This window comes from Pyrus communis, chromosome 4, assembly GCF_041283825.1.
Source record: "Pyrus communis isolate YQ-2024b chromosome 4, ASM4128382v1, whole genome shotgun sequence".
NCBI classification, from domain to species: Eukaryota; Viridiplantae; Streptophyta; class Magnoliopsida; order Rosales; family Rosaceae; genus Pyrus; species Pyrus communis.
The window spans coordinates 3,045,093-3,057,500 of NC_142568.1; the positions used below are offsets into that span (position 1 = coordinate 3,045,093).

Sequence of the window (12,408 nt, forward strand, 5' to 3'; positions counted from 1 at the left end):
TAGTACATAAATAGTTAATTATTTCAACATATATGAATGACTAAACAATATCTTATTTGAATAATTTTTTGTATAATTGATCTTCAAATAAAGACTAAGTAATCGAACAGTTATGATATAAAAAATACGTTATTTGCATGTGGAATAATAAACTCATTCGGAAGGAGAAATGCGAGTATTATCCAAACTTAAATGATACTTACAGTTGGTCTAATGAGTTTTATTTTATTTTATTTTATTCAGTTTTGTTTTTATAAAATGAGCTTGCTTAATTGACATGAAATCGTGAAATGAATTTTCTTTCTCACTAGGTGCACACCTTCTAAAGAACAGACAACAGTGACTGGTTGTCACCATGTTTTTCAGTCACAAATGACATTACATCATTGGAACTAAGTTTTAATTATATTATAAACGAAATATATGTTGAACATACTTGCATCCTACAAATATATGCTGTACAACAAAGTATAAATTACATTACTATAGAATAATAAAAGAATTTAAAAAATATTAAACAAAAAATTATGTAAAATTATGACTTACACCAACGAGCAGTGTTGTTTCTGAATTGGGTCTTCAATCCTTCAAACTGAAAATCACTTCAAATATAGTTCTTCTTCGACTTCTTCCACTTGAGATGGCTGAAAATAAGCGTCTCAGGAACAGGAATAGACTTGACAACCCAACCAATTGGCCAAGATACTGCTGCAATACCAACACAAGCACCCCACTGCCCCCAATTCAACCTTTCTGTATCTGCAAACTTCTTCAAAAACTCCACCATCACCACCTGCAGCAAAATAGTGACACCAATAATCCCCACAAACAACTTGTTGGTGTGGATTCCTCTGAACACATTCTTCTTCTCAAGCTTCCTTGCATTGAACTCATTGAACACCTGGCACAGCACAAATGTGTTGAAGATCAGTGTGTCCTTCACCTTGTCATCCACGCCGAAGATCGATTTTCCTTTGAACTGCAATGTCAGGAGGATTGCAATCTGGTAGAGTGCTTGAGGCAGAAGGTTCCTCCACATTATGTTGGTGATCAGAGGCTCTGTCCTCCCGACCGGCCTTTTCTTCATGAGCTCTTTCGTTGGCTTCTCTGTGGCGAGAGCCAGAGCACCTAGTGTGTCCATGATCAAATTCACCCACAGTAACTGAACAGCTGTTAACGGGACTTCACCGGCGGAAATTGCTGCCACAAAGTTGATCACCAGCGCTGCGACATTGACGGTGAGTTGGAATTGGATGAACTTCTGGATGTTTTCGTAAACACATCTTCCCCACCTTAAAACTGTGGCCACCGACGAAAAGTTGTCGTCCATAATCACGATATCTGAGCTCTCTTTCGCGACTTCTGTGCCTTGAATACCCATGGAAAGTCCGATGTCAGCTTCTTTCAATGCGGGCGCATCGTTCGTGCCATCCCCTGTCACTGCCACCACATGGCCTAGCTGTTTCAAGCACTGCACCATGAGAAGCTTGTCAAATGGGGAGGACCTTGCCATCACACAGATTTTGTCCACCTTCTCCATTCGTTCTTCAGGCGTGTAATTGCGAAATTGCACGCCTTCAATCACCGCGCCGCCGAAGAACATGTCCTGATCAGGCTTGAGTATCCCGCATTCTGTGGCTATTGCTTTAGCAGTGAACACATTGTCGCCTGTGATCATTTTAACATTCACCCCTGCACGTTGACAATCTTCAACAGCTTTCTTCACCCCTGGGCGGCATGGATCTTTTAACCCAACAAGGCCTAATAGTGTCAATCCATCTTCTTTTAATAAATTTTTATGTTCTTGATCATCCACTTGCTCTTTTACCTTAATTTCTTTGTGTGCAAAAGCAATGCATCTGAGGCTGCTCGCCGCCATACCTTGGATAATCTGCTCGAATTTCAATTTCGAGTTCTCATCCATATCTTTAAGAACTCCAGATGCATTGTAGTAACTTGTGCACATTGCTAATACCATCTCTGCAGCTCCTTTCCAATGTGCTTGCACAGAATCGTCCGCCTTCCGCTTCATCAAAATCCCACTTCGTTTCTTCTGCGAATTGAAGGCCTCGACATAGAGAGTGCTACAACTCTTCACCATTTTCTGCATATCCATCTTAGCCCCATGCACCGCCCACGAAAGAATCGCCTTCTCAGTAGGACTGCCCGAGGTTTCAATTTCCGAACCCGAATTAGGCCTGAACACACTACCTGTTGTGTTTAGAGCAACCCCTTCATGAATCAAATTACGAACAAAAGGAGATATAGATGAATACGCCTCTTCTTCGATGGGTTCCTCGCCAAGCCAAAACTTGGTCACCTTCATTTCATTCATGGTGAGAGTGCCTGTTTTGTCGGTACAAATGACGGTGGCAGACCCCATCGTCTCACAAGCAGAGAGCTTCCTCACCATCGCCTTATCTGCCATCATTCTCTTCATCGAATAAGCAAGCGTCAAAGTCACAGCCAGAGGCAGGCCTTCCGGGATTGCCACCACAACAATTGTAACCGCAGCCGCCACAATCCCTACGACCGCGTTTAATATGTCGTCAACTTTAGTCTTGCTGCCATTATACTCCCGGTTTCCATTCTCGTCCTCTGTATTTCCAGTGAAATACCTAACCATCAAGACAATCAGGACTAAAAATGCAACTACCAAACCGACTTTACCAATTGATGATGTTAGCTTGTTAAGCCGAGCTTGCAGAGGCGTCTCTTCACCATTGTCGTGGCTGATTTGGCTCATCATTTCGCCCCATGTTGTGTTCATCCCAACAGAGGTGACAAGCATCCGAGCGTAACCATCAGCCACTTTTGTGCCGGAAAACAAGAAAGGATTCTGGTGGTGACTAATTTCGACATGATCACTCTCCCCTGTCATGCTCGATTCGTCTACTTGTAACGAATGGCCGTCTAGAAACAATCCATCGGCCGGAACTTGGTCTCCAATCTTTAAACAAATGACATCACCAACTACTATTTCGAATATTGAAATCTGCTGGCGCCTGCCGCCTCTGACGGCTTCGATTTGGACATTGTCGCTCACTTTAGACAACTTATCAAACTGTCTGTTTTGTCTAAAATTACTCACAGCAGATACAGAAATTACCAGAATGATTGCGAGAAAAATGCTTCCGCCATCAATCCATCCTTCCTTTAGGCCGTGCACTTTGATTCCCAAGCCGAGAGAAAGTGCAGCGCAGCCTAGGAGGATGAGAATTGTGAGGTCTTTGAAGGCCTCCAACACAAAGTGGAAGAACCCTTTTGTTGGTGGCTTCTTATACGTGTTTGAGCCGAATGCCTTGAGTCTTTTCGTAATGTCGTCTGCTGGATCATCGCCGCCATGGACTCCGTGTTCTGCGTCAGTTTTGAGAGCGGACGCAATTTCTTCAACCCCTCCCAGCTCCTGAAGCTGGTTGAGGTTTTTCTGCTTCACAAGGTTAGTGAGGGTAGTTTGATCAATTTGGAATAAGCTTTCTGATGGCTCAACAGTAATGGCGGCATAAGAAGGTGATCGAGATATTTTGGTGTTTTTGTATTTTGGTAGAGAAATGTTGAAGGCTCTGGAGCAGTAGATTTTGGCAAAAGCCGAACGCCAATTTCTTTGGTGTTTGCTAAGAGTGCTTTTCTGAACATCGAAAAGCAGCCTGATTTCAATGCAACCTAGTTTTGCATGCAGGGTGGTAGACATGCTTAACTGGAAAGTGCTTCAAAGTTTATAGATAGTAAGAGATGAAAAGACTGGTGAAGTGAAAATTGCTACAAATTTGGGGATTGTTATGGATGAAAAGAGTGCTTAATTGAAAAGTGCTGCGAAGTTTAGAGATTGTTAAGAATGCAGTATGCGGTATGCATGCATGGATTAGCTCTGTGTGTGTGTCAATGCATCATTCAGTACTTATAGTAGTCCTCATATCGGCTACTCGTTTCCTACAGAGGAGAATAAATGCTTTTCTTCCTCCTCTGTTACTTCGCAAACGTAAGCGTGTTACCAAGACACCAATTAAATGCAACAATTTCTCAGGTGGGCCAAAAGTCAAGCTTAAATTAAATGCATTGCCAAACAAAAGCGATGAGTTTGCTTGGTAATGGATGCAAACTGAAGGCTCCCCGAACTCGCTGGACACGTAGGAAACAAACAAGAAGTAGGATCCAAAAGAGAATAAGAGCGAGGCTCCCCGAACACGCTGGACACGTGCGAATTAGCATAAGAAAGTAACTGTTGATGGGTCCCACTAAGAAACTTTTTCTCTCCTCCTGACCCTTTCCCCTTCTGTTTCCGATTACTTGAGTGCATCTTTTTCTCAGTCAGCTGCATCGGACAGCACTTCCACCATGAACGAGCTCCCTATTTTCCTGAAATCTCCAATCCTGAAACGGTTCGGTTTTAATTTCGTGAAATTTGTTGAGACTGGTGTTGAACTTCCTCGGGTTTTACGCGAGCTCGGGGCAGACGCAAAGTCTCCAATCAGCTTTAGCGTTCTCTTCCCCGTTCCCATTTCCCACAATTTAATTATTGAATTAAAACTGAAATTTTGAAAATTATACAAGTATTTCAGCCTTGGTTTGTGTCGTTGTGTTGCGATGCTCGGATTAAATTAAAGCTGTTATGCATGGTGGGTTTTCTTGTAAGATGATTGAAGTTATTCATGGTGGATTTGGTGGTGGTGGAGGAGGAGGAAAACCAACAGAAAAAGAAAGATGCACTGTAGTAAACGGAAGTGGGGGTGAGGAAGAGAGACATTCTCACAAGTATGAATACTCTATGGAAACTGTTGGAACTCATTGTTGTCCCAAGTCGGCTAGAGGGCCCAAGAGAAAGTAGTTGAAATAGGAATACCTCTCTTCAACTCCATTAAGATTTTTTATGATAAAATCTCACACCTGAGAATTGGGCAAGTGGTAAAATAGGAACAATATCAGTGTTGTTGGAATGGGCCCTCGTCTCGTCGACCTGAAAAATTCAATATGGTATCCGAGCCAGAAGGCGGGCACGTACTGCCACGCGTGATGGGTGAGTCCCGACATGACTCCACGTGGTCCGATGTGGATATCCACGTGTGACCCATAAAATGAGGTCTTACATGCTTGGGAGTGTTGGAACTCATTGTTGTCCCACATCAACAAGAGGGCCCAAGAGAAAGTAGTTTAAATAGAAATACCTCTCTCTAACTAACACCGAAGTCTTTTGTGATAAAACTCCATACTTAAGGATTGGGCAGGTGATAAAACGGAGATAATATCGATATTGTTGGAATGGATCCCAGGCCCGTCGGCCTGAAAAATTCAGCAGAAACACGTCGGACTATCCATAGAAATTATGTTACACTATGTCAACTTTTCTACAACCCAAGCTCGTATAAAGTAGGATTTGTGGATGCGTCCATTTAGATCATAGGCGAATATGTTCGGTTGGAAAAATATGCATCTTTAGCAATAATCGAACTAAGACATCTCACTTATAAATAAAGAAGAAAATCATTAAACCGTAGTACTAAATGATAAAACAAATCATTTTAACAATAGTATATTTTTATTTTTACTTTAGATAGCATGTTTTGATTGTAAATATCATTTTCTTTTTGCCAAAGTAAAATTTTTTTTTCTTGGGTTACAATCTTAAAGGAGGGAATCTTTTTTTTTGTTTTGTTTTTTTTTCAAGTGACCTCTACTTTTATAATGAAACATGATTTAAGTCACTGTAATCTGAACACATTGAAAACATCTCATCCAAATGGGCTATATGCCTTTCCACTCAACAATATTATTGACTGTGACGGTGAATTTTGGATCTCCATCACATCACACATCAATGTGTCACGTGATGATAAAAACGATAAATATATGTTTATAAATGTTTATTGATGAACTTTTAGTATTAAACTTAAAAGTGAGTGACCATGCATTTTCGGACATTTTGAATTATATGACGACGGTTTGAGAAGCAAATTTTTTCTTATTTCCTAGTAGTTAGAGGGTGGTAAAAATAGGAACTCAACTATGGAAGTGGAGCGGTAGAAATCTTACGAATTTATCATATTAACTGTACACATTTCTAAAGAACAATTGTGAAATTATTCAAATTGAAATCTTAGATCATCATATATTTATCGATGCGGTGCATTTGATTTCGTTAGACTTCAAACATTTGAAATAAAATTCGTATATAAGTTGAGTTGCCAACAGGATTTTTAAACTCCTTGGGTTCATCTTTGAATATATGCAAATATATATTGATGCCACATTGCATCCAGTCATTTTCTTAAGAGGAATATTCAATTTAATGTCTTCAAGCATTTGCTGGTTGGAGAGTTGTACATGTCCCAAGTTTTCTTTTGCAACTTTTATCCCAAACATCGTGGCATTATCACATTGGGTTCTACAACATGGTTGCGATTTCATTGCAATGATGCAGTTCGCATATCAAATTTTTTCTGGCCTGCAACTGGTTATATATGTATATTTATGTCATCATGTGATGCATACCATGTTGTAGAACACAGTGTGATAATGCCATGGTGGTAAGGGAAAAAGTTGGGAAGTGGAGTACTGTACTTTTGTCGTTTACGTGTCTGACGACAAAACCTGAGTATAAGAACATGTTCTGCTCTTTTTGGGTTCAAAATGAAGTTACTGTATGAAAATTGTATGTCTTATTCCATGACTTGCAATGGTTTCTGATGCCTAGCTATTTTATTTATTTGGCAGTATTGAGATCTATAAGCACCATAAAGAAGAACGGATTGCTCGCACTTCGGGAACAACTGCCCCTGGTTTGCCTTATGTTGATCAAGCCATAACCAATGCTGGAAATTGGCTGATTGGAGGTGACCTAGAGGTTTTAGAACCTATAAAGTACAATGATGGCCTTGATAGCTTTCGATTGTCTCCTGCACAACTCCGTGAAGAATTCACAAAGCGTAATGATGAGGTTGTATTTGCATTTCAGCTGCGAAATCCTGTCCACAATGGACATACTTTGCTGATGACTGATACCCGTCGTCGGCTTCTTGAGATGGGCTACAAAAACCCCATTCTGTTGCTTCATTCATTGGGAGGCTATACGAAGGTAGATGACATTCCACTTAGTTGGCGAATGAAACAACATGAGAAGGTATAGAAACTCTTTATTTGCTGAAAGCCCTAGCTAAATTGTGTGTTGCTTGTCCTTAGCTAAATACTGATTCTGTTCGATATTGTTCTAATGTTTCCTCAGGTGCTTGAGGATAGTGTCCTTGATCACGAGATGAATGTTGTTTCCATATTTCCCTCTCCCATGCACTACGCTGGCCCAACTAAGGTGCAGTGGCATGCAAAGGCTAGGATCAATGCAGGGGCTGACTTTTACATTGTTGGTCAGGATCCTGCAGGTATGGGTCATCCAACTGAGAAGAAAGATATGTCTGATGCCGATTATGGAAAGAAAGTATTAAGCATGGCACCTGGACTAGAGCGACTTAACATCCTTCCTTTCAAGGTATGTAAATTATCTGGTAGTGATACTATTTGCCCTTCTTGTATGATATCTTCCGTTATCTAAGTTATTCTCTTGCAGGTTGCTGCTTATGATAAAAGTCAAGGTAAAATGGAATTTTTTGATCCCTCGAGGCCTCAGGACTTCCTTTTTATATCTGGCACAAAGGTACGCGTTCTTTTGATGTTGTTTCCGACATGTTTTTCTCACTGTTCTAATTAGCAATTCAAAGTAGTATTTAAAGAAAAACACATTGAGTTTACGTGCATAATCCAAGTTTAGTTTATCTGAAAGACATTGCAAATTATTATGACAGATGTGAATACTTGTAAGGAACAAAGAGAACCCTCCCGAAGGATTCATGTGGCCTAGTGGCTGGAAGGTGCTAGTCGACTACTATGACAGTTTGGCTCTTGCAGACAACGGTAAAGTCCCAGAAACAGTTCCAGCTTCGGTGGAGTTGATATATCATCTAGTACTTGCACTGGTTGGGAGATAGCTAATTTATTCTTCTGTGTGATCAAGATTATCTGATTAGTCTCATTCCTGTGATCAAGATTTCCTAAGATTCTTTCACCATCGTTTGAGGCACTGGTGCAGAGACTGCTGTAGACTTGCTCTGAACTTGTGTCTCACTTACGCTAGCACTTGTTTTAGTACTTTGTATGCTAGTTTTTAAATTATTCGTCCTTTTATATTTCTATTTCATTAGCTTCCGCACGTGCACATGGTTACGTCACCTCTGTGCGACGGCCAGCACGCCCTGATCTCGGTCGGGGTGTGTCATTTTAACCTTAAAATATTTAGATTCCAATAAATATTGAAAAATCACTAAATTTGAGTGAATTTTGAGTTAAATAAATTATTTTTTCATTATTTTAGCCGTTGGATTTAAATTTGGGTTGTTAGATCTTTTTTTATACTATTGAATTTGATCATATTAGATATTAGCTGTTGGATTCAATGAAATTATGAACATAAAACACAAAAAAACAAATATAAATTTGAACCGTTGGTCCATTTGAATTTGTGTCGTTGGATTAAGCAAAAGAGCCGTTAGGCTCCATCTTCTTGCAGACAAGTGGCCGACATGGCCACATGGGTGGGGTTTGAACCTGCTAGGTGAGGCGCGTGCCATGCGTCCTTGCCTGGTGGGTGAGCTACAATTTCCGTTTCTCACTCTCACATGTGGGATCCACCACTAATTTTGGGTTAAATCTTGGGAGGAATTTGAGTTTTTTGTGAGTCCTAACACTTAATCCCATTTTAGCAAAAGGATTGGAATGAATGGGGGAAATAAAAGGGACAATTTGACACTTACTCTAAGAGTTGGAGTTGGTCTTAGAGAATGGCGTCTCGCACATTGGCATGCCCTTATCATCTACAAGCTTCAAGTGATCCCTATTAGTGGGTATTATAATAGAAGGGCAATTTAGACATTTTCCAATAAAAAGAATATTGATAAAGCAAACGATATTATCTACACTAAGAGGAGGGAGATAACTAAGCCTCACAATAGGCTAGTAATAATGTAGTTCAAATTCATCTTTAGCAAGAATCGAACTAAGACATCTCACTTATAAATAAAGAGGAAAATCATTAAACCGTAGTACTAAATGATAAAACAAATCATTTTAACAATAGTATATTTTTATTTTTACTTTAGATAGCATGTTTTGATTGCAAATATCATTTTTTTTTTGCCAAAGTAAATTTTTTTTTCTTGGGTTACAATCTTAAAGGAGGGAATCTTTTTTTTGTTTTGTTTTGTTTTTTTTTTTTTTTTCCAAGTGACCTCTACTTTTATAATGAAATATGATTTAAGTCGTTGTAATCTGAACACATTGAAAAAATCTCATCCAAATGGGCTATATGCCTTTCCACTCGACAATATTGATGGCCTTGATAGCTTTCGATTGTCTCCTGCACAACTCCGTGAAGAATTCACAAAGCGTAATGATGAGGTTGTATTTGCGTTTCAGCTGCGAAATCCTGTCCACAATGGACATACTTTGCTGATGACTGATACCCGTCGTCGGCTTCTTGAGATGGGCTACAAAAACCCCATTCTATTGCTTCATTCATTGGGAGGCTATACAAAGGTAGATGACATTCCACTTAGTTGGCGAATGAAACAACATGAGAATGTATAGAAACTTTTAATTTGCTGAAAGCCCTAGCTAAATTGTGTGTTGCATGTCCTTAGCCAAATACTGATTCTGTTCGATATTGTTCTAATGTTTCCTCAGGTTCTTGAGGATGGTGTCCTTGATCCCGAGATGACTGTTGTTTCCATATTTCCCTCTCCTATGCACTACGATGTCCCAACTAAGGTGCAGTGGCATGCAAAGGCTAGGATCAATGCAGGGGCTGACTTTTACATTGTTGGTCAGGATCCTGCAGGTATGGGTCATCCAACTGAGAAGAAAGATCTGTCTGATGCCGATTATGGAAAGAAAGTATTAAGCATGGCACCTGGACTGGAGCGACTTAACATCCTTCTTTTCAAGGTATGTAAATTATCTGGCAGTGATACTATTTGCCCTTCTTGTATGATATCTTCCGTCATCTAAGTTATTCCCTTGCAGGTTGCTGCTTATGATAAAACTCAAGGTAAAATGGAATTTTTTGATCCCTCGAGGCCTCAGGACTTCCTTTTTATATCTGGCACAATGGTACGCGTTCTTTTGATGTTGTTTCCGACATGTTTTTCTCACTGTTCTAATTAGCAATTCAAAGTAGTATTTAAAGAAAAACACATTGAATTTACGTGCATAATCCAAGTTTAGTTTATCTGAAAGACATTGCAAATTACTATGACAGATGCGAACACTTGTAAGGAACAAAGAGAACCCTCCCGAAGGATTCATATGCCCTAGTGGCTGGAAGGTGCTAGTCGACTACTATGATAGTTTGGCTCCTGCAGACGACGGTAAAGTCCCAGAAACAGTTCCAGCTTCGGTGGAGTTGATATATCATATTGCACTTGCACTGGTTGGGAGATAGCTAATCTATTCTTCTTTGTGTGATCAAGATTATCTGATTAGTCTCATTCCTGTGATCAAGATTTCCTAAGATTCTTTCACCTTTTTCTAATAAAATCGTTTGAGGCACTGGTGCAGAGAAACAATACTCGCCTCAACTGTAATTAGCGCCGTGTGATTGCATCTTGCATCACTGCATTTGTGCACGCCCGCGGCGCATTGTATCATATATGTTTTCTTCTGTAGAACATTAGATTGTGCTATGCCCTTAATATGGCAAAATATTCCTATATGGTATACACTGGTTATGATTTAAGATGCTGGATCCAAAAGAAAAGCATGATCAAATTCTCTAAATTTCTTGTCTTGGAGCATATATTTAGTTTGGAACATTTTTAGATTTGACAACCAGCATCCAATTGCTCCAGACTATTAGGTAGGGGTTTGAACTTGGGTTCAATGTTGGGTACTCTGCCTTGGCCAACTAATCTAACCCGTGTTTGCTATCCCTCATTCAACATCTGAATGTGGGCTTATTGGGAGCTGGTACGAACTTGAAAACCCAACTTATGGCCCAAGATATGGCTACACACCCAATGCACGCAACCAATTGTCCCCAACTTAATCGCTATGTATTCGCAAACCTGCCCAAAAGTTCCACCATAACCACCCCAAAACAATTCGTTCCTCTGACTTCCTCTGAAGACATTAATCCTCTCCAAATCCCTTGAGTTAGACTTATTAAACACGGTGAAACACAAATATATTGAAGATCAATGTGCTGTTGAATAAGAAGAGTATCCAAGATAACTCTAATGATCCCAAGAAGAAGAAAATAGAGCACACACTTAAAGAAAGCTCACAAAACAAACTAATTAGCAAAGCTTTTCTTCTTTAGCTCTAGGCTTTGTTTTTCTTTGAATAATTTACAATGCTTGAGAACTTAGGTATTTATAGCAAACCAAATGATTAAACTAAGATTATTTATTACCACACAAAACACATTAATTGCACCTAATAATTTTTATTCAACCATACCTAACATTGACTAACTTTCCTTGCCTAACTTTGACATTGATTTTCAACACTCCCCCTCAATGTCAGCTCTCATTCTTTGCACTGTGCTGAGCAGACAGCGAAAATTTTCGAGCTTGCCTGTACTTAAACTTTTTGTGAACAAGTCCGCAACTTGATCATTCGTCTTGACTTGTCTCATCTCAATCTCTTCTTGTAGAACCTTTTCTCTGATAAAATGGTAGTGCACTTCCACATGTTTAGTTCTTGCATGAAAGACTGGATTTTCCGCCAAGCGAATGGCCGATTGGTTATCACAGTACAATGGTACTGGATAATCTACTGGTTGATGTAGATCACTCATCAACTGTACCAGCCATGCATTCTCTTGAGCTGCCATTGCTGCTGCTCTATACTCTGCTTCTGTGGTTGACAAAGATACCGTTGGCTGTCTCTTACTACACCAAGAGATGGTTCCAGAACCAAGCTTAAACACATACCCAGTTGTTGATCTCCTGGTGTCATGATCTCCTGCATAGTCAGCATCACAGTAACCAACTAACTTGCAGTCTTCACCTTTCTTGTACAAAAGACCATAGTCAATTGTACTCTTCACATATCTCAGTATTCGTCGAACTGCTTCCAAGTGAGGCTTCTTTGGATTTTGCATGTACAGACTCATCACACCAACTGCATAAGAAATGTCAGGTCGAGTCAAGGTTAAGTAGATCAGACTACCTACCAATTGTCGATACATCGTCGCATCTTCCAAATCTTTTCCTTCATGTGCACTCATTTTGACATTTGGCTCCATCGGCGTAGAGATCAGCTTGCATTCGAGCATTCCGAACCTCTTCAATAAATCTTTGGAATACTTCTGTTGACAGAGAAATATTCCTTCTTGTGTGCGATCAACCTTTAGACCAAGGAAGTGCT

General features: G+C 39.9%; 1 protein-coding gene and 2 pseudogenes across 3 annotated transcripts; 2 read left to right on the forward strand and 1 right to left on the reverse strand.

Moving 5' to 3' along the window:
- Positions 1-320: 320 nt before the first annotated feature.
- On the reverse strand, positions 321-3,878 carry LOC137723197 (putative calcium-transporting ATPase 13, plasma membrane-type pseudogene; annotated as a pseudogene). The gene has a single exon (XR_015961431.1). The product of XR_015961431.1 is annotated as a putative calcium-transporting ATPase 13, plasma membrane-type pseudogene (transcript).
- A 2,637-nt stretch (positions 3,879-6,515) lies between these two features.
- Positions 6,516-7,973, forward strand: LOC137723235 (ATP sulfurylase 1, chloroplastic-like; annotated as a pseudogene). The gene is made up of 5 exons (XR_015961967.1): positions 6,516-6,589; positions 6,709-7,114; positions 7,217-7,477; positions 7,556-7,642; positions 7,791-7,973. The product of XR_015961967.1 is annotated as an ATP sulfurylase 1, chloroplastic-like (transcript).
- A 1,519-nt stretch (positions 7,974-9,492) lies between these two features.
- On the forward strand, positions 9,493-10,815 carry LOC148697305 (ATP sulfurylase 1, chloroplastic-like). Its single transcript, XM_088692314.1, has 4 exons — positions 9,493-9,621; positions 9,724-9,984; positions 10,063-10,149; positions 10,298-10,815. Exons 1-4 carry the CDS (start codon positions 9,493-9,495, stop codon positions 10,478-10,480), a joined length of 660 nt encoding a protein of 219 aa, XP_088548440.1. The 3' UTR covers positions 10,481-10,815.
- Positions 10,816-12,408: the final 1,593 nt, after the last annotated feature.

Coding starts and splice junctions, on each gene's coding strand:
- LOC148697305 (XM_088692314.1), top strand. CDS start 9,493: ATGACTGATACCCGTCGTCGGCTTCTTGAGATGGGCTACAAAAACCCC. Junction 9,622..9,723: donor GAATGAAACAACATGAGAAT/GTATAGAAACTT, acceptor ATGTTTCCTCAG/GTTCTTGAGGATGGTGTCCT. Junction 10,150..10,297: donor TTTTTATATCTGGCACAATG/GTACGCGTTCTT, acceptor TTACTATGACAG/ATGCGAACACTTGTAAGGAA.